The following is a 22,399-nucleotide window of genomic DNA, read 5'->3' on the forward strand; positions in this document are numbered from 1 at the left end:
CAGGCCCCATCTGAAAGCACTCCCTCTTAATGACCTGCTAAGCATCACAACATTGTTCCTGTGAAAACCAACATTCGTCAATTAAGGATATATCTGTCTGTGGGTGGAAAAAGAAAGAGGAAAAATCCTCAGAAGGGGCCCCCAATGATCCTTTACCTAGGGCCCCACCAACACTGGAATGGCCCCTGTGTACCATTAGGGATTAGGGAAGGTAAAAGTAAGCAATGTTATACAATTGTTAAATTGGATATATTTGAATCAGCTTCACAGAAATAAACACTCGTGCATTAAAACGAGGTCTTCAGACTCAGAGAAGTCCAGCGAGTAAACAAATGTGGCTGCAGAGGAATCATAACATGAGACCTGGTTTGTGGTTTGTCTATGGTTCTGATCAACAACAAACGTCATTTAAAGGGGGGGGGAGATGTCAGTCACGTGGTCATGTCAGCTTCCTGTTTACCGCCTGTTGTACCTTCAGACTGTAGTACACAGATTGCAACACCACTCTGGAGCTGCTGGGGTTTATATCCAGGAAAACATAGGCAAGACTGAGATCCTGCAGCCAAAGACTCGGCTATTGAATCACTTTTATCAGTTTATCGTCATGGATATGGTTACTAAGGAGACATGAAGACGTGACATTGGGGAAACGTGAGCAGGCCGGGAAGGATCCTCGGGATTTCCTGACTCCAGCCGACTGGAGTTGGGTCGGGCTAGCTATCTCTGGTTGGAACAAATAGCTGCGATGTGGAGAAAAACAGAAGGTATAAAATCGTCTGCAATAAGTATACGAAGAGTTTGAGTGATTGAAGATACGAAACCTACGCTTGGGAAGTAGAATTAGCCTGTTAGCTAGTGGTGCTAACTCCGACAGCAGCAGTAGCCGCCGCGGGGTGAGTGGCCGTCTGTGCGGGCTGGCTGACGGCTTGTGTTCGGAGAGTGGAGCAGCTCGCCGGTGCCCTGAATTCAAGAGGAGTCCCCGGCTCCGGCCCCCTCAAACGGGCAGTCAGGAAGAAGCTGGCTGGGAGAGGATGGCCTGGTCGGTCCTCCCGTTCCCAAGGACAAGGCTCTGCGGTGTTTGAAGGAGGTCGAGTTCGACTAGAGGCCACCACCGCGGGTCGAGGCATTATGATGGCCGGGTCCCCCTCCATGGCCGGCGGCTTCACGGCCACCGCGCCTTCGGTCAGAAAGAGCGAGGAAATAATGGATTTGATAGATTTGTTTTCGAAGATGCAGTACAGAGCGAAGGAATTCACTCCACGGGTAAGTTTCTGTCCTTAATTAAATACTTAAAAGTCTGCTTTTTATAGCTTGAAAGACTGATCAACCAAACTTCTTTACAGAATCGAGGACGTTCAATCCCAACCAAAACAACACAAGCTAAACGTAGTGATATATGACTAATTAAATATCTGTAATTACCAGTGCACAGTTCGGCTTATAACTGACCCTTCAAGCTGCTCTCAGTTTTTCTCATTTTAAAATATTATGTACAGACACAGATGTCTGTCATGGAGCAGGGTTTGTTTTGATGCATGGTCATGCTGCAGGTGGAACTCCTGTTCTGCCCTGATGGCCTCCACTCATCTTCACAGCAGTCACCGGACAACCCTAAAAAGCAGTTTATTTTAATTTATCTTCATTAATACCGATGCACATTAAATTGTATCATTTACACAGTGATGCTGATTCTACAAAAATACATTAAATCAACAGATTTTAAATGAATGTGTCATTCAAGACAAGAGCTAATTACAGAGAACAAGAATACTAAACTGTGCTGGATGTTCCACTTTACATCTAGATATGGGTGTCTTTATTTAAATTTATTGTGTTACAGAAGCAAAGCAGGATAGCAGAAGAAACGTCACACAGTGCTAAATTAAATTAGATTAATATATAAATGTGAAAAAAAAATGCATCACAAAAATTGTTTAAGAGCCAGTAACTTAAAGATTTTGAGGGAATTTGAGGAATTATTAGTTACAATATCGGTTGTAATTGAGATCTAATCTTGCATCCTTTGTTTGTTTGTGTTTCTCCTCAGACGGAGGCGATAGAGAAGCGTTGTTTGGAGTTATTTGCAAGAGACTACAAGTACAGTATCATCCACAACGCCAATGGAGAAGTGTGTGGTCATTATCCCCGGCAGATAGTTTTCCTGGAGTACGAATGCACGGATGTCGAGAGAGACCGGTACGTCCCCCCTGCTCAGTTGGCCCATCGTTTTCCGATTCAAAGTCCAGACCACTCAGTTACCAATTGCTCTCCTGTTTGTTTTTTTGTCACTCCTCTAATCTTGCACATCGCCTTACCGTAGTGCAGGGAGCAAAGATCAGCCCCCGACCTCCAGCCCCTCTGAACACACTGTGACTCTTCTGTCACATGATGTCACATTGCATCAAAAAATAGAATATTCTCTGTGATTCAATAAATCCTTATTATCGCTGCAGATGTTGATCAGTTATTTTCCACTAAAATGGAAGATTCCCCTTTAACCGTTTTACTTCTTTGTCAACATTTGAACACAAAGATATTGTCGCAACAAACCCCACATCTCTGCAGGAAAAGTTTTCCTGCTGCACATTTTGGAAAATTTCATTTCAGTTATTCATTGCAGCAACGGAGATCAGGAAACAATGCACACATTTACAAAAAGGTTTCTTGGCAATTTTATTCGTTCTGTCTGGTCAAACAAAGGCCACCCTTCTCTGGAGCCAGGAGCTGGGATAAATCTCACTGATCCAGATCAATTCAGAACTTAAAGAAATCTTTTTTCCAAACCCTCAATGTCAGGAAGTGTTGCTGTCAGCACCAATCACTAAAGGGTTTTTATACCCAGATATGATACTGAGAGGCACAAAAACAGGTCATTAACCCTTTGAGATCTCTTTCAGAAGGACGACCCGGCCGAGAGGGCAGCAGCACTCCATGATTAAGAAGTTTACAAACAATAAATCCCGAGCAGACGGCCGTCACTATGTGCAAATTGGCTCGCCGATAAAGTGCTGAGTCGTGATCACAGATTCCAATTCAGAAACACAACCAGGCACTGTCCAGTGGTCTTGTGGTTTTTGTCTTTTAAAGACTTCAGTTTCAAGTCATTTCAGAGAAAGTTTTGTGCCGAGGGAGCAGCAAAGACTAAACGCTCTCTTCCCGAACATCAAGAATCATAGCTGCTCTCAGCATGGTGCATATGAAGCTCAACTTAAGAACCCCAGCTCCTGTGAGCAGCCGCTGTCAACGTGCATATGTAACAGATGTGGTCGAGGCAATGAAGGACGGGATATAGCTTTTGTTGTTCAGCTCTTTATTTTCTGCAGAAGACGAAACACAAATAATTTGTCTTCTGGACATCTGCACCTCTGCAGTGTGAGGGACAGACGGGGGGAGCTACGGAAGCTCAGGAGGTACAGAAGCCGCAGGTGCACAAAAAGAGTAACTCCCAAAGGAAACAAAGTTCTTCTACACATGACTCATTAAGATAAAGGTCACAAACACACAAATGATAAATTAAATCTCAAATATTTATTATAAACTGAACTAAAAAATGAAGTATATTTGAACTCTGTTACACATAAACCAAAATAAAAAAACTGCCATTCAAGTTATTTGCAGATATTTTGTTGAATGTGAAACAATCGTCACGTGTTGTTGCTAAACAAAGTCTGTATATCCGTCCTAACTGACATCTGAGGAGATCAGGGATTTATCAGGAGGACTTGTGGGTCTTGGTCCTGGTCATCCTACAGCGTGCATTTTCTCTCTCTGTCATGATTGAAATGTTTGAATGCACTGGTTGATTGAAGGCGTGGTGCCCTGTGGTTGCAGGTTCGAGAGCACGGTGCAGATCAGTAAGCTGCAGGATCTGGTGAACAGGAGTAAGCTGGCTCGCTGCAGAGGGAGGTTCGCCTGTCCCGTCATCCTCTACAATGGCAAGGTACTGCTGCTCAGCTGCAACCCTCTGCTCCACGTTTCACATCCCTTTACATTCAACTCCCCCTCTGTGTATAATCTCACACGTTTCCAGACGTCGTGTTTCAGGTCTGACCGGTGACACCGCCATGTGGTGGGTTCACACAGTGTGAATCAGTGTTGATGGTGTTTAGTTAGAAATCCTCATAAACTTTAATCCTCCATGAAATGACGGATACATGTTCCCGCTTTGAATCCTGTGTTAAATATGCTTAAAATTATCTTTTTTTTTTTACATCAAAATAAGCAGTTTCTCTTCCTGTGAGGTAAATTTATTCTGAAGTTTTCAACCACTGACGCGTCATTGCATCGTGTATTGAAACCCACAGAAACCAGGACAGTAGTCGTGGCTTTTAAGAACGAAACCAGCAGATTCTCTGTCGTCGCCGCTTCCCCTTTAACTGTTTGTAAAAGCTCAGCAGGTGGCAGAAGGATCCTGCCGTTAACAGTCGAATAAAGCCGTCTTGTGATTTATCCTCTTCCTCCACCTTCGCAGCATATTTGCCGGTCGTCCACTCTGGCGGGGTGGGGAGAGCTGTACGGACGCACAGGATACAACTACATCTTCTCAGGTAACACACACACGCACACACACACACACACACACACACACACACACACACACATTAGAGTTTAAATTAGCCTTTACAGGGAAGTTGTGGCCTTCTTATTTTCCACAGAAGACTCAGTAGCATGTGTGCTCTCTGACCTGTGAGTAGTTGCAGCGGTTGTCAGACAGCTGTCAGCCTTTCCTCTGAGAACATCCTGTTCCTGTTCGAGCGAGGTGGAAACATCAAGAGGAAAATGACCATGAAGGGAACATGTTGACTCACGCTGAAATCAAACGTCTCTGATATATTGATGATTACAGTCTCATGTAAACTTTGTTTTTAGTTTTTGAAGTAACAAACGCAGCAGCTCTGATTGGTTTTTATTTTAAAGATTGATGCTGTTTTTGTGACGCTCTCGTCTGAGTATTGTAGTTTAGATATTCAGGGCTGATACTGATGTTTGAAATAAGAATTTAGCCGATTGCAATGTTTGTTTCATGACTTGTTTAGGAGCACGACTCCCACGACTCCGCCTTTTTCCTCTTCTGTTTGACCATGTAAACATGTCAGCCTGGTAAAAAACATCTTCTCTGTATCAGTTGAAAGATGTTTGAGATGTGAGCATTAAATGAATAGAGCCCAACATTAAACCAGAGCTGAAAATGAAATCTGTCTCACACTAAACTCAGTTTACTCAAAGTTGTTCATGAATTTTTTTTCTTCAAAAAAAAAAAAGTCAAAACTGTAAGTGGCAAAGAAATGACTGAAAACAAGTTTTTCTTTTTTTTGATAACATTTAACAGAAACAAACTGGATTTCCCTTCAAGGATTAATGACAGTTCGTCTTTGGGGGTTAAAGTGCGAGCTGTGAACTTATCTCTAAACGTACCGACGAGGCAAAACAACTTCAATAAAATACCTGACTGGATGGCTCATACCTGGAGCCAATCAGCCGCTCTGTGGGGAGAAAACTCTGTGGGGGGATTACAGAAAGCTAAGGGGAGCAGCTGAGACAGATAAAGAGAAAAACTGTTTTTTCATTCCCACAAATACTGATACATTTGATTTATCCCCGAGCGCGACGTGTAACTGTCGGCTGCTCATGTCACATAATGAACCGATCAAAATCAGCTGATGTTGAACCCTACGTTTAACAGTCATCATACGAGTTGTTAAAACGCTGTACTCACTAAGACACCTGTAAAAGTCTGTGGATCAGACATGCTGGTCCTATCAGTGATTAACACTTCTGAATGGAGGCCATGTCATAAGCTAAGCTGCAGCCTCACTCGCTCCTTTGGATACCCTGTTAGCTTTTCACCAACATTTATTCAGCTGGACCTGAAGCGTCTCAGCTCTCTGGACATCCGCAACGCTCCGTCTTTGGACACTTAAAAAATAACGCTGTCTGTTGTGTTCGCCACAGCCTTCAGCCTCACATGCTCGTCTTCAGGCCTGGGAGTCTTTGGCCGTTTCACGATTGGATCCATTCTGGATTCTTGATTCAAAGTCTGTTTATGAACTTCAGGATCGACTCCAGTCCTCTGTGAGACTTTCTCGCTGCTCCGTTTGGCGTTAATCGGAGGTAAAGAGCTAGCATTAGCTCTTAGCAGGGAGTGACTGATCAGCCAAAGAAAATGGATTTAAAATCTCAGAAGATAAGAATCTCGATGGATTTTTGTCCCCACCTCTACTTGTCTTCATCTTCTTTGTCTCTCTGTTTCTTACTAAGAGAGGCAGCTCGGAGTGAGTTTAGTGTCGGTGTGAAGCTGACAGACGGGATCGTGGCGGTTTCACCTGCTTCCAAACGGCACAGGGACAGAACATCTGTACCTGGAGGGCCGCTGTGATTGAATGGGCTTCGAGGGTGACGTGCAGAGACAGGAGCAAAGTGAAATATGAGACGCTAGCAGTTTAAGAAAGCGTCGACTTGTCTGTCACGTTCCTGTATTTGACTCTATCGCACTAAACGCACGTGTGTCTGCTTCTCTCTCTGAGGCTGCACAGACCTGGAGGAGTGCTCACTTCTCTTTTTATCACTTTTAGTTTCCTGACTAAAGCAGAGAAAGGACACGGCGGGAGATGAAGCCTGTCTGAAACGTTTTTTTAACCCACCTCCAGTAAATCAGGTGTCAGCGGGTGAAGTCGTGCTCGTGGTCTCGTTTCGCTGATGGAGCTTTTTACACGAACTTCATTCATTCGGCCTCATCGTCCTCTTAAAGCACTTACAGTAAGTGCATCCAGCGTCTATAAGAGCGGGACACAGCTGTAGTCAGAAAGTATCATCATTCACAACAACAACAACAACAACAACAAGAGAGCGAAGAGGGAGCTGAGTGTGAGTCACTTCTCAAACCTGCTGTGTCATCGACTCTGTCCGTCTGTCTGAGTTTATTCTGACCAACACATGAAGCCCTGTTTGTGGCTGGGTGCACACTGCATATAAATACGCACTGAGAAGGAAACGTTTGCTTTAAATGTTGAAAGCTTGTTTTTGATTTAAACACTCGTACTGTTGGCTTTTAAATATTTGAATTCAGTTTTTTTTCCCCAACTCTGAATCTGTCAGGTGGCTTGTTTTGAATCTGTCTTTTTCACTTGTAAGGATCAACAGAAGAGGAAGTAGCGTTGTTGTCACTCGTCCTGGTTTCAGTGACGTTAAACTTCGTTTACTTGTGTTTATTTTTTTAGGGGGCACTGATGACACGTGGACGGAGTCTGAGGAGGTTCCAGAGGATGAGAGTGCTGCCAGGTAATCTAACACTGCGCTCTCTCTTCTGGCTACATCGGTGCATGACATTCATTACTTGTGACAATAATAGTTCACACCAGGGAGCGAGGCGGGAGAGCGAGGCTGTGATATTATTCTGGCTGAAATTCAGCTTCTCATCAAAGTGACGCGTCTCTCTGTTTGGGGGGTTTTTGTATCATATCACATCTTTTCTTTTTAATGTCTCCCTCTCCTCCTCCTCCTCCTCAGGAACGGAGACTCCCAGCTCTTTGACAAGGTTCGGGGTCATGACATTAAGCTGCTACGCTACCTCTCGGTTCGCTACATCTGTGACCTGATGGTGGAGAACAAGAAGGTTAAGTTTGGCCTGAAGTAAGGAACAGCACGGACTGGTTCATCCTCACTCCAGCTCTTATTTAGGTCGCTGTTTCCACTGGACTCAAACTTCATCAGAGACGTCTGACTGCTCGCTCGCTCGCTTTATTTCTTTCACTTTAGAGTTCTGCAGATCGTGCTGTTAATGAAGTTAGGAGGCCGAGCGGCTGTGATTATGTTTAAAGTGGCGAGTCTTGTGATTTAGTCTCATTTTACTCAGCTCTGTTTTGACCTTAAAGCATCAATGTCACATCTTCCTTCCTAATCAGCAGGCTGAACAGATAAACGAACTAAAGAGGGATTCTGAGACGACTGATTAAAGAGTGTCCCGCCCCAACAAAAAAACACTTATAATGGGCTCCCTCTGCACTAGCCTGTGATGAGCTGTGATAAGTCTGTTTGTACAGAGTTTCTTTAAAGGTCCCATATTCTTCTTCTTTTCTGGTTCCATATGCTCTTTAGTGTGTTGTCCAGCTTCTTGTGAATGATTAGTCACATCTATGTGCACAAATTCAAAGTCTTCTCTTACGTCCTCATGTCAGCTGTAGCAGTAGCTGCATGTAATGTTCAGTCCGTCCCCCCGAATGAAATTGATCCAAGCCCATTGGCTCATTGTAGCATTACCAATGTGAGCGGCTGACGACTTACAACAGAGCGCAATGGCCGACCAATCAGATCAGACTAGGCCCACATGGGGACCCTGATGAAACTTTTTCAAACATTCGTGATTGTGAACATACTTTCATAATCACATAAATTATGTATATGAAGTCCATAAAGGGCAGAATATGGGAGCTTTAAGGAGGGGAAACACACCACTCTACCAGCTCCATGATGTTTGTAAGGACCAAGTCAGTCATTTAAGATCAGAGCGGCTTTACTCCAGGAAAGACAGTTAAGAAGGGTGCAATGAAACGTCAAACACCTGAATGACTTGGATTTGTTTAGGACAAAGTTTGAAGGTCATCCATTTCTTCTACATGAAATGTGGATTATTATTGCGAGTTGACTCTTCTTCTTTGTCACAACTACAAAGTTAAAATATCTCTGAGCCAGTGACGAACACATCTGACTGAGCCGCACCCATCGCTGACACGTCGAGACCACAAAAATCCCAAACTGGTGGAGACACCCAAAACACGTTTAGTGACAATGAACATGGAAGGAGTTTTGGAAGTCTCTCTGTATATTTTCTGCTATGTTCCTTTTCCACGACTGTATTTCTTTTACGTAGAAGAAGAATTCTTTGTTCAGTCGACAGAAGCAGACTTCAGGCTCTCGTCAGCACAGAGAGCAAACAGGGACTCTTACCTGCTCACATGCTCGTGTTGTTTATCTCACCCGGCTTCTTTTGTCTCTGCAGCGTGACGTCCTCTGAGAAGGCGGACAAGGCCCAACGTTATGCTGACTTCACCTTGCTCTCTGTGCCTTATCCAGGTAAACTCGGCTCCTGGCTTTCTCCTCACAGATATTTACTTCTATCAAACAGAGATGTAGGTATCAGTAAAAGTCAACGGAAAGGTTGGTGATACAAAGAGGCAGCGATGCAGGAATGCCAAAGATCTGTATGAAGAAACAGTGTTACACCTGCAGAGATAACTGGGAGATAAACTGGGAAGTGTAAAAGAATCCACCTCAGGTTTCACTGACATGATGCTCCAGACTTTCTGGACAGATTGTGTTTTTTTTCTTTATTAATCCCTCCGAGACAATCAGAGATTTACACACATCGGCTCGAAATACACTCACACACAAACCTGTGGAGAGTTCAGTGCCTTGCTCAAGGGCACCTCGGCGGTGCTCTGGAAATGCCCTGGCATCTCTCGAGCCCCAAACGGAGAGCTTTCATTTAAGAGATAAATCAAGATACATCATTTCGAGTTTGGTCTCCTCATTTTAATCAAATAAAAACATTCAGTTTTATTGAGGCTGAAAATCAAAAGTTATAAAGTCAGAACAATTTTTATTGATTTGAAGGTCTTTAAGTGTACGAGCGTGTTTCTTCTCTGTTTCAGGGTGTGAGTTTTTTAAAGACTACAAAGACAGAGACTACACAGCGGAGGGTCTGGTGTTCAACTGGAATCAGGTACAGACGCAGTGATGTCTGCTGTGACATTCATCCACTTTCATGTCTCTGTTGTACTCATGTGACCTCACTGTGTCTCCTCCTGCAGGACTATGTGGATGCTCCTTTGACAATCCCTTTGTGCTTTACTCAGAACTTGAACATTGACTGGACTCGATACCAGGTTACCTCTCCTCTACTATTTCTCCTCTCCTCTCTCTCCTCTTCTCTCCTTCCTCTCCTCTTTCTCCCCTCCTATTTCTTCTCTCCTCTCTCTTCTCTCTCCTTCCTCTCTCCTTTCCTTCCTCTCCTCTTCTCTCTCCTCTCCTATTTCTCCTTGCTCTTCTCTCTCCTCTCTTCTCTCTCCCCTCCGATTTCTCCTTCCTCTTCTCTCTCCTCTCTTTCTTTCCTCTCCCCTCAGCTCTACGTACTGTAACAGCCTCTCTTCTCTCAAATATTTGTGGTGTGTCACTGCCCTCTGTTGTCCAACCTGAGAAGTGCTTTGCTTATTATTTATGAACAATTACAAGAAATCTGCATCCTTAATAAATGAGTTTATGGGATGCACATTCGATCAGTGTTAGCTCGAGCCTCCTGGCTAACATTAGCTCCATCAGCCTCTGCAGCCAACAGAAACACGTCTGTTAACAAGTCCTTGTTTGAGCCCTCGCCGTGTCATTGCTGTCCCCTTTAAACCCCCCTTATGGACCACTTTGATATCTGAATCAAGAAAGATTCCTTTAATGTCTCTCTTCTGCAAATAGTCTTCTCATTTATCTTTTTCTGTGTGTGTGTGTTTGTGTGTCTGTGTGTGTTGTGAAGTCCTGGGACCTGGTGGAACAGACCCAGAACTATCTGAAGCTGCTGCTCCACATCATCAACAGTGATGGTAGGTGGGACTTTGTCGTACTGGAGGTGGAAGCAGGAGGACGGATGTTTACATGTTTACATTATTTTTTTATTCATGTAGACATCCAGGTGTTAAACAAGGTTATGTGTACTTTCATGGATTCTCAATCTGATACCTTTTTTGAAATTTTCTGACCATTTCTACCTCACGCTAGCTTTGGACTCTTAACTATCATCTTGGTTTGGAAAAGAAAGGGTTAATTGAAATGTGCTTGGGGGGAAAAAACTGAATTGATTCATCGAGGATAAATTTTTGTGCAAACGCCGAACAAAACCTTTAAATGAACTTACTTGTTGGCTACCTGATATGTGAATAATAATCAGTATTGTTTTATAGCGCGGGCGGATTCATGCCGCTGATGACTCGTGTTTTTATTCACCACTCTGTCACTATAAGCGTGTGCGTTACTCACAGTGCGCGGTCGTTCTCCGGTGTCTTGACGTTGTTGTGTTGTTTCAGATGAGAGCGGCCTCCTGGTGCACTGCATATCAGGCTGGGATCGGACGCCTCTGTTTGTCTCCCTGCTCAGGCTCTCTCTTTGGGCAGTAAGTTCTCAGCTTTTCTTTTCTCTCGGTTTCCCTCCCGTCTTCTCCCTCCGAGTTTCAGTTGCAGCGAATCCTGAACCGTATCGTTCACCTCGAGCCTCGCCGACTAACACTTATCTATCACTCCAATCCAGCACTTTAAAACAACCACAGGAGAGTAAATAAAATACAGACCGGCTCACATTAGATAAAAAACTACACATGAAATAGAAAAATAAATGAAAAGGCAGAAAACATGTAGAGATAAAACAGTAAAAGAGATAGAAGGAATAAAATCAACGTCTTACTCGGTGTCAAAGGCCGAGACAACGAGACGGGTCTTAAGAAGGGAAAGAGGTCTGTTTAACACCCGGTCCCCTCTGAGCTTGTCTTTGGTTTTTGGCACCATCAGGAGCAGCTGATCAGCTGATCTGAGCGAGCCGGAGGGCTTCAGTGAGTAATGCTATAAATATGAAAGCTCGCTCCATGTTGGAGCTGGATTTCACGCACACACACCTGAAACACCACAGGCCTAATTACAGCTGTTCTGAGGTCTCTTTTGAATGGCACATATATTTTCTTCCCTGCACAGGTCATTTACATTTCTTAGTATATATATAAGTACATAAGTACGAGTCTATTTTTAGATGTGTAATTTGTTTATTCATAGGAGGCCTTCTAAATCTTGTTTCAGGTTATCACATATGTAGTTGAGGGGGATTAATGTCTTTTATACTTCTACTGAATGCCTTGAAGTTCCCTTGGGATCAATAAAATATCTATTTATCCGTTATTATATGTGTGATGACTGTGTGTTTGTCTGAACAGGACGGAGCCGTGCACGCCAGCCTGGAGCCAGCGGAGATCCTGTATCTCACCATCGCTTACGACTGGTTCCTGTTCGGGTAAGAAATAATCGTCTACATCACCACTATCATTATTTCATGACTTGCATCGTGTCCGAATTCACGCTGACACCGGAGGTGCGTTCGCAGCGTCTCGCCACCATCTGGTTTGAGATCGGCCGTGTTTGTTCATCATGCATTATTGAACGGAGAGCGCTTAATGAAGCAGTGGGCAGGCCAGGAGTAGACGAGGGAAGTCAAACGCTCCTGACCACTTCTTTGATCTACCCTCTCTCTCTCTCTTTCCACATCTTCAACTCCTCTTAGGGTTTTTTTCTTTCTGAATAACCAGCAGACACATCTCGTTAATGTTCCCAGACTGTCTCGTAGAAATCACTTTCACGGCCGGCGAGCTTTAGTAATCAGGCCTAACGGACTAAAGATGATGTTAACGTCTGGGACAAACTCACACCAGGCAAAGAAAGGAGGAGTCAGAACAATAAATGTAACTTTTTGATTGACAGGCCGCACGCACGCACGCACACACACACACACACACACACACACACACACACACATAGTTAAGCAAAGGTGTATGTAGTCAATCAGCAAATGAAATAGACAGGTCTAACTGGAACCTGTGACTCCTCTGTGATTTAACCAGTCAAACCAGTGGCGGTTGGGGAGTTTTGAGAGACGCCTCGGTCAGCTGATCTTTCTTTTATAAGAAAAGGCTCAAACTAATGAGCAGCTGTAGCAGACACATTTAAACAACATCCGGACACATCCCTCCTCATGGACACTTAAAGGAGAAATGTACCATATTCTAGTCTGCCACATTGATAAAGTCAGAGTTATTCTGGAGCCTGAGCCGAGCGCGTCACTTTGACCTTATGTGACGTTGTGAAGGTCAGATAAGAGGGGGAAGAGTCAAATCCACAAAAAGCTTTACTTTGATTCATCTTCTGACCACTTTTTAAAAATCTCATCTGGAGCAGGAGAGAAGTGTTTGACGATCGATGATGAAGATGGACACACTGTGTGTGTGTGTGTGTGTGTGTGTGTGTGTGTGTGTGTGTGTGTGTGTGTGTGTGTGTGGGTGTGGGTGTGTGGGCTGAATTGCAACGCCGGGTCCACTTCAGAAATAAAAACAACCTTTTCTCACAAAGTCCTGCTGACATGCTGCTTAGAAATCCCTGAAAAAAATAACAATAAACTTTGGAAAAGATTTTTGTGGCCTGGTTGTCATAGTGACGGACCATGTCTCCTGACATTAGTGAAAGTCTAAATGAAACGAGTGCAGGGACAGTGAAAGAAGGACGAGGGACGACTAAAAGACGGTGACTTCTAGTCCTCATGAACTTTGTTTCGTTGGGATTGTTGGGAGTGTGACGCTGATATCACAGGACATTCTTCTTCTTCTTCTCTTTTCAGTCACATGCTGCCAGATCGACTCTCCAAAGGGGAGGAGGTGAGTTCATCGCTGACTGATACTCAAAGAATGTTTTCTATGATTGATCTTGTTTTGAGGTTTGGGTTGAGTTGTAGCAGCCGGTCCAAACTTTCAACTTTGAGATGAAACCAGCTGAAAATTAAAAAAAGAAAGAAGAAAAAAGATTTCATCCTCAGAGATGATGAAAAGATTTTGACACCTTTATGAATGAAACTAAACAGATATAACTAAATGATCTCTTGGTTCAAAGCTACAAGCAAACAGCATTTTTTCAGAAGACAGTAAAATTGTGTCAGAATAAGAGAAAAGGGAATATTGGAAGATACAAAATTAGAATAAACCCTGATGCAGTATTACCTCGATGTTTGTGTTTTCTGAGGGCAAAAGCAAGTGTGAAAATGATTTTATTACATTTATACTGAGAACATCTTGTGGGTCCGGTTGTTTCAAAGTAATCCAACAAGATTCAAGTTTTTGGGTCGAATTCAATCTTGAAATCCAGCAGATAGAAAGGCTGAGTAATATTTCCTAAAACACAGAAATCTCCTGATTTTTCTTTTTCTTCTAAAATAAAATATAAGAACCACAAAGAGATTACTAAACATAGATAGATAGATAGATGTACTTTATTGATCCCAAGCTGGGAAGTTGTGGCGTTACAGCAGCAGGACATCAAACACACACACAGTGTTAGTAACAAGACAATGTAGCAATGCTACATTGTCTTGTTACTAACACTGTGTGTTACAGTAGCATGGAATACAAAGTAGAAGAGCACTAAACATGTACACAATATAAGAACAATATATACACCAGGATTTAACTTAAACATTACCTGAATGTTTAACTGAATGTGAAACATACTTAGCTGGAGTAGATGAACAAAGGTTTGCTTTTATTTAATGAATCAGATGTAACAACTTTCCTTTTGAGAATCTTTGATAGAATTGATATATTGGGCGCAGGTAGCCAAGCGGTTAGTTTGCGTGCTCTGCGTACGGAGGCTGTAGTCCTTCAGGGCGGCGGCCAAAGATTATAAACTAAAACAAATCATAGGATATATGCCAGCACTGTTGGATAAGATCAGGTAATCCAATCCTGCTGTCATCCGGATATATCTTCCAGGTTTTGTTTTTGAAAACCTTTAAATAGGATTAGGATTACTCTGATCCAATAAATCAGGATCCTCCTGATCCTGAGCTGGATGAGGACTGGACTTCAGGGGAAATATGCAGGAAAACATTTGTTTCAGATTTTTTGAGATTTTGACTTAAAGAAAGACATTTTGCATTTTGCGGTGTCATTGTAAGATGAGACGATAAAATGTGGACATTGTTCGAAGCCTTTTCATAAAGATAGGCTTCCTGATGTGATCTGTTTATCTGACTGCACTGTTGGGTCACACTTGGCTCCAGAAAGCTGTCGCTGTAGGGCTGTTGTGTTCTTGTAAATATTTAGCTCTGGGACCACCCACCACCTGCGCACGGCCCCTGTGATGAACTCATGTGGGTTGGATGTTTGACAGAAAGTAATGTAATGTTCTTTTGCCTGATGTGTTTTATTAATTTGCATGTTTTGTTTTTTTTATCCCCCCCTCAGATTTTCTTTTTTTGCTTCAATTTTTTGAAGCACATTGTCTCAGAGAAGTTCTCAGCTGTAAAGAAACAGAGGTACGTTCCTTCACTTTTACTTCTCTCCTCTCTGTCGATCACATTCACCATCATGGAGAAGCTCCCGTTGTCTTTGGCGTTACAGTAGTGCTCGTACAGTCGAGAAGTAACTCTGTGAATCCCCAGCGTCTGGAGGCTTTCTCTTCTTTTGAACTCCGGTGTTATTTTCATCTTTCAGAAGGAAGAACTCCCACATCAAAGACAGTGATTTCACTGTGGAAGACCTCTGCCAGTTAAGTAAGTCACGTTGTGCCTCATACATCCCTCCCTCTGCACTGGCCCACATGCAGGACACCTCTGCTAAAACCTTTGATGGTTCATACACTCGCATATTAATATGTTATTAAAGCAGTGCAAGTGTTATACTGTCACCACTGACCCTGTGGTTGTGACTGTATAAGCAGCTTCACTTCTTGTGTTTCTTCTTAATGTAAAGAAGTCAATCAGAAGAGAGCAGAGCGCGCGGCGATTTCAGTTTGATCAAGAGGGTCGGGTCATGCCAGCTCAGGTTTTTGGGTCAGTATGGGAACACATGATCGAGTGTGCAGATTCAGTGGTGTCACATAGCAACATGATATGACATCAGGAAAATACATTAAAAAAAAAAAGAAAAATCTCATTGAACAGAAAAAGGCCGCCCCACCTGCACGTCACACACGAGGAAAAAGACACAGAATAAAAAACACGGATCAAATCATCCGTTCAATCATAAAGTAAACTTTTTTTTTATGAAATGCAAAAACATCGTAGGTGTGGTACGTTAGAGAAGTGGCACCGAGGGCTGACAGTGAAGCCAACATGAGGCTTCTCCTCCTTTCGATTCCTTGAAGGCAGTTCCACTGACTGCTCTGTTTCCACTGTGTCGTCACAAAAAACACCCTCAAACCTTCATGAGCATCCTTTAACGGGACAAACACCTCATGACGGGAACGTAGTCTCATTCAGACTTAGAGGATGGGATTAAGAGGGTTTCTGTCTAAATGCTGCCTCACCTGATGTGACTACAGTTGCCCAGGTAGGATTATCCATGGTGTTCCTAATGTCTGCTAACATACATGAGAGGAGCAGAAAATAAGGAAGAACTTGCATTTCCTTGGATGGCGCTGGTGGTCATCATGTTATGTCAGTTTCATCATGTCTCAGTTGGACTCGTTGGATCTTTTTTTGTCTTTTTCCACTCGGAGCAGCTTTGGGAGCGCCTGCCACTTCTGTTCTGATGCAACGAGGAACAACTCTGCGTGATGCAGAGACAGAGACGCAGGGCCGTGATAACACAGCACTTTTATCTCGTGAGAGAGTTACAAGGCCTCAATCCAAAACATGTTGCATCACAGAGCTTGATGTGTGCACGCTTTCAACCTTCAGTGGAGTCTCTGAGGCATTCCCATCAGTGTACCGTTTAATGTCAACGCTGATGCATTTCACAGGTGGAAATGGCTTCTTATCATTCCTGTTACATCCTGTAAGTCTTTCCTGAAGTGAGAGAACACTACTCAGTATTCAGGATGCACACACAGTTTAGTCACAGCAGTGCCTAAAAGATTACCCTTGATTTAGGTTTATCTGTTTGCCTGCTTGAATGATGGAAAAATCTGTCTAAGGGATTTTTTTCTTTGAGCTCAAGTTTTCACATTTTGTACTCAGAGGAATAATGCAATGTTCAGAGTTTGTCTCGTAAGGGCTTCTTTACTCCTGAGGAAGGTTTAAAGTATCAGTGTTACAGCTTGAAAGTCAACCAACCAATGTTCATGGTTGATGGGAAATTGTATTTGTGAAAAACAGCTGAGAGAAGAAACGTGAAATAAACTGTAATATGTTTTTTTTTTTTTTTTTTTTCTCTCCCAAAAACGACTTCTACTGCCACATGATCAGCTGTTTACAAGAAGCAAACACAGAATCTGTGACATCACCACTTGATATAAGGACAACAGTTTTTAAGTTTTACATTTTGACAGTAGCCATCTTGTTTTGGAGACAAAGTTGACCATATCTGAACGTCATGAAAACACTTTGTCATGCTTCTATCCTGGCCGACAGTTTGCTAAAGGTCACATCTTCTCCTCCTCTTCAACCAGTTTAAATCAGTCTCAGAGCTCCTCAAAACGTGTGTGAAGTGTGTTGTTGTAAATCCACTCTGATCCTCCAGAACAGGCTGTTTCTGTGTCTGTAGCTTTAAATATGTAAATGAGCTGTATGACCATGCCCCCTCTCTGGAAGGGCTCAAGCTCTCTCGCTCCATGTCCTGTTGTTTACGGTGAGGGCAGAACAAACACCTCGCTGTGGGAGTGTCAGCCGTCGGAGGTCTGCTAATGAAAATGTTCTTCTGTCTTTGGAACCTGAACTAACGTCTCTGCTCTGTGATTGGTTTTCAGAGACCAGGGATCGCGGCAGTGTGACCAGTCTGAGCAGCGAGTTTTCCCTCATCACCGAGGAGGCGGGTGGCGCCTCCAGCCTCACCAACGACACCGTGGACCTGTTCACCAGCCAACCCCAGGCCAGCTGGTCAGTTACACAGCCAAATACTTACTGAAAAATATTTTTAACAGGAAATCCTGATTTCAAGTCACAGCGGTATATCAGACGCAGACTGTTTTTTGAGGGGGGTCTTTCAAAGGGAAAATGGGTTTCCGTTTCATCCAGCTAAGTCCACAACATGCCGTTTCTGTGCAGCTGTTTCTCTTACCATCTGTGAGTGTGTTCACCATGTCCAATCTGCAATCTTTCTCGCTGCTGTAGCGGTACGGTAGTTGAGCTCTCAACCTACGGTCACCTCCGCCGGTTATCTTTTCAATCAAACCGGCGCTGCAGAAGGTTAAATCACTAAACAGTTTATCACCGTGTTTTTTTAAATGCAGGATCGTGAACTCATGAAGGAGAAAAGCTGTTCAAAAGTGGCGCCACCCTCCTGGTCTGCCTCTCTATGTACCTAGGCAGGCTTTGCAGAGGGAAGCACGTATATGGGCAATATTTTCAATCACGACAGGCCGCGTGCGATGTGTGATGGAGGTCGGGACTGCACATGTGTCAGTGTATTAACGGCAGCGGTACATTCAGTAGAACACAGCAAGATGCATGCCCACCTTTAGATGTAAATAAAGTAATTCAAAGTGCATCTTATACACAGATTTAAAAAAAAAAAAAAAAAAAAAAATCAGAAATTGTATGATGATTATAGAGATGAATCAATCACTCCACAGTAGTAGATTTAGACAACCTGAGACAGTTACCATAGGAACACTTGCTGGTTTCAGTCTCTGCCCTAAAGGACTCCCAGTTCATGTGGTCTCAGAAGCATGAACAGGTCAGACCTTTACATGAGGTGACAGCTCACAGTGCAGTGTGTAGAGGGCCAGTACATAAAGCATCACTGCTGGTTATACGCTCCTCCTTTCTTCCTCTTCTGTGGATGTTGATGTCCTCTGTCTCTCCTCAGGAGAAAAGGCCCCGCCTCCTCTCCTCAGATGGTCGTTTGGAATAAACCGAACCCTTTGGAAGAGCACCTCTCCCATCCGCTCAGTGAGGCCAGGTCTTCCAGCTCCTCATCCTCCAACCAATCAGAACATGGCGTCACTCGCACTGGTAGCAGCCCATTGGCTGTCCCCGGGAGAAGGTGAGTGACTTTGCACGCCATCTCTTTTTAAAGACACACTTAGCATCAGTACAGTAAATTTTCGATGAAGACCAGAGGCACAGAGCTTTAGCATGAGAGCGTCTCTGCTTTAGCTGAGTGAGCTCAGAGGAAGTGAAGCTCGTCCTCGGCCAATGAGACGTCTCGTCCTCTCTCTCAGGTTAGCGGCAGACTACGCGCGGTCAGGGTCCTCGCTCTCGACTGAGTACGGGAGTTGGCAGATAGTTTCTGGTTGTGGCAGCATCCATGACCACGGTCACTTCCCTCCACCTCTGGCCTCGGCCTCCTCCACCTCGTCCGCTGTCGCCGCCGCCGCCGCTTACGACTCGCCCCTGCCCTTCAGTTTTCAGGATGAAGGACCCAGTGGACGAATGTAAGTAACACGCTACAACCCACCCAGGCTTTCTGTTGGAACTCAGTCCCCTGTGTAATACAAGGTCTGTGTCGGAGGAGTTAGAGTTTACCTAAATATTTCATAAAATGGGATTTTCTGTCGACTCAAAACCCTTTTTCATGCTGCTCTCCTCGGGGGATTCTGGAGCCTGAGTAGCTGCCAGCAATAAAAGTGCACTGGTTGCATCCAGTCTGAACACACACACACACACACACACACACACACACACACACACACACACACACACACACACACACACACACACACACACACACACACACACACACACACACACACACACACACACACACACACACACACACACACACACACACACACACACACACACACACACACACACACACACACACACACACACACACACACACACACACACACACACACACACACACACACACACACACACACACACACACACACACACACACACACACACACACACACACACACACACACACACACACACACACACACACACACACACACACACACACACACACACACACACACACACACACACACACACACACACACACACACACACACACACACACACACACACACACACACACACACACACACACACACACACACACACACACACACACACACACACACACACACACACACACACACACACACACACACACACACACACACACACACACACACACACACACACACACACACACACACACACACACACACACACACACACACACACACACACACACACACACACACACACACACACACACACACACACCTTCTTCTATCTGCGTCTCCTTCATGAAACAGAGCTTTTATTACCTTAGCCAATCACAAGGCACCAAACAGTCATTTTCATGAAGCCATTAGTTGAGCAGCAGTGCAGCAGCTGGGGATCCGCTGCCTGGTTAACAAGTCTATGAGCCATGATCAGATTACTTTATAATTGTTGTTGCTGTTTTTTTTTTTGGCAACAAAAACAGCGACGTGTGAAATAAAAACAGTTTAGTTAGATTGTTTGTTTGGTGCTGCACTGAGGAGAATCAGGACGTCATACTGAAGTCGAAAACTGCCTCCAAAATCACACAATAATAAGACATAGAGGGCGGCTGTGCCTCAGTGGTCGAGTCGGTCGTCTCTCAAATGAAAGGTCGGGGGTTCGATCCCCAGCTGCAGCGAGTCCGATGTTTCCTGAAGCAACACGGTGGCGTCTAACAGCCTCGACCATCAGCGTGCGACGTGTCGAGTGCGTGCATCCTCTCTGTCCTTCCTCAATGAGCCGAGTGAGAGCCCAGGATGAGACTCAAGGGAGACGCATTTTCCACCGGGTTCTTCCTCTGACTCATCCTCCCACTCTCTGCTCCCCGCAGGGAAGACATTTTAATTTCTGTGGGTCCCGGAGAAGCAAAATAACATCTCTACGTCTTAATCCTGGGAGATGGAGACACATTGAGGGGTCGATCCGAGTCATTCTGTTTTTCTCCCTTCCATGGCCCACCTCCTCTTCTTCACCACACTTTTGAAGCTCGAGTGATTTACCTCCCTTAACCTTTCTCTTCCTGTCTTCTTATCTCGTTCCCCGTGGCGTCCTCCCCCTCCTTCCTGTCTGCTCTCCAGGTGTCCCTTCCCCTCGGAGCGTCAGGCCCGTCTGGAGGCCGTGCGGGAAGTCTTCCTGGCAGCCTACAGCTCCACCGTGGGCCTCAAGTCCTCGGCCCCCAGCCCCTCTGGTGCCATCACCGGGCTGCTGGAGCAGTTTGCCCGCGGGGTGGGCCTCCGGGGCACCAACGCCATCGTCTGAGACGGCTGCATGTGACTTCAGCCCTTCCTTCTGCTTCCATCCATCCATCAACATGTCTAGACTCAGTACAATAAAGTGCCAAACATCTCTGTTCAAGTCAGGGGTGAAGCATTATTTTACTCTTCTTGATTTTGCTTTGAAATCGTACATGCCCGGATTAATTCTTTTCTTGTGCTTCAGCAGCTTTTCTCTGGACTTTCAGCCTTCAATAACGAGTTCATCATGTGTCGGAGGAGGGGTGACGCTTTCAGCCGCGGTATCAAAAAGGGATCGTTAAATGTAAAAGGTGGAGACGTGTACCTCTCACAGGCAGAACATAAAGAAGTCCTCCGTTCTTCCTTTTAGCTTTTTGTCTTTTGTCTTTTGTCTTTTTTTTTTTATTGTGAAAGATTTCTTGCAGCGACCGTCCGATGTACAGGAAGTGATAGTTTTATTTTTTTCTCTCTCTCTCTTGTTTTCGTGCTGCTATCCTGTATCGATCCCAGCAGAGAGGAGCGCTCTAGTTTGGATTGATTCTGTTCACTCAGTGAAGCAGTGACAGGAGTCCTTCGTGGTGTGACGACACCGTTCAGCAGCCGTCGCTCATGAGATCAAGTTTGATCTATTGGAGTCAGTGCGTGTGTATGGTCAGGTCAGAATGAACAGGCCTGGATGTATCGTCCTCTGTGAAACAAACATCCTCAAATGTTAGTCCCTGCATTTGAATTCTTTGAATTCGAATCTTTGAATTTGTTGCTTGTAAAATCAAATCTCCTCACACTGAGTCCAAGTCACATTCACCTGACGAGTCCAGACAAACATCTTATGTTCAGATATCACAAGAGCCGCACACCGGGGAGCTCCTGTTTAAAGGATTTGTTGCTGGCTCGAAGCGTCACTTGTGTTTTTGGATCCAGCACCCACTCAGGGATCTGCTAACTTTCTGCATTTTATGTTTAAAAAAAAAAGCCTGCAATGCTTGTAAAGGGTCAAAATATCTGCCTGTGCAGCATTGAAATGAACATACTAAGTTTTCATCTGTAGCCTTCACATGCACCTGTACTGGTCCGGTAAATGTGGATTATATTGAAGTGTAAGGAGACGTCTCTGACTGGATATTAGACAAACACAGCTGCTCAGTTTCTGCAGTGTTGACGCTCTGAACGGTGTTTACAGCAGTTCTGAAACATCATACCTGCAGGTGAGAAGAGACGCTGATCACAGAGAGCGAGGAGGGCGAGCGTGCACACTGCTGCAAGACAGGTTTAGGTCCTGGGTTTGTTGTCTTCTCTGTGTTTTGTAGAAATTGCCGGATGCAACGATGCACTTTGGAGAGAGAGAGAGAGAGAGAGCAGGTTTCATGCCTCGTTGGTGAATCAACAAGCACTTCTTCTTTTTCTTTCTTCCTGAACTAAAGCACGTGGTGGCTTTAAGGTGTCAGTGTGTTTCAGACAGTGTCGTTAAAGTGTCGCATGGTTAGCTCTGAAAATCA

General features: G+C 44.4%; 1 protein-coding gene across 1 annotated transcript; it reads left to right on the forward strand.

Annotated features, from left to right (window-relative positions):
- The first annotated feature begins 417 nt into the window (after nucleotides 1-417).
- On the forward strand, nucleotides 418-21,042 carry mtmr14 (myotubularin related protein 14). Its single transcript, XM_079342324.1, has 19 exons — nucleotides 418-1,263; nucleotides 2,048-2,196; nucleotides 3,832-3,940; nucleotides 4,472-4,547; nucleotides 7,218-7,278; nucleotides 7,507-7,629; nucleotides 8,996-9,069; nucleotides 9,648-9,718; nucleotides 9,807-9,881; nucleotides 10,520-10,586; nucleotides 11,067-11,152; nucleotides 11,960-12,036; nucleotides 13,411-13,447; nucleotides 15,029-15,099; nucleotides 15,278-15,336; nucleotides 17,472-17,601; nucleotides 18,533-18,709; nucleotides 18,888-19,100; nucleotides 20,748-21,042. The coding sequence occupies exons 1-19, from the start codon at nucleotides 1,129-1,131 to the stop codon at nucleotides 20,926-20,928; spliced, it is 1,971 nt and encodes a 656-aa protein (XP_079198450.1). The 5' UTR covers nucleotides 418-1,128; the 3' UTR covers nucleotides 20,929-21,042.
- Nucleotides 21,043-22,399: the final 1,357 nt, after the last annotated feature.

This window comes from Symphodus melops (genome assembly GCF_947650265.1).
Source record: "Symphodus melops genome assembly, chromosome: 4".
Lineage (NCBI taxonomy): Eukaryota > Metazoa > Chordata > Actinopteri > Labriformes > Labridae > Symphodus > Symphodus melops.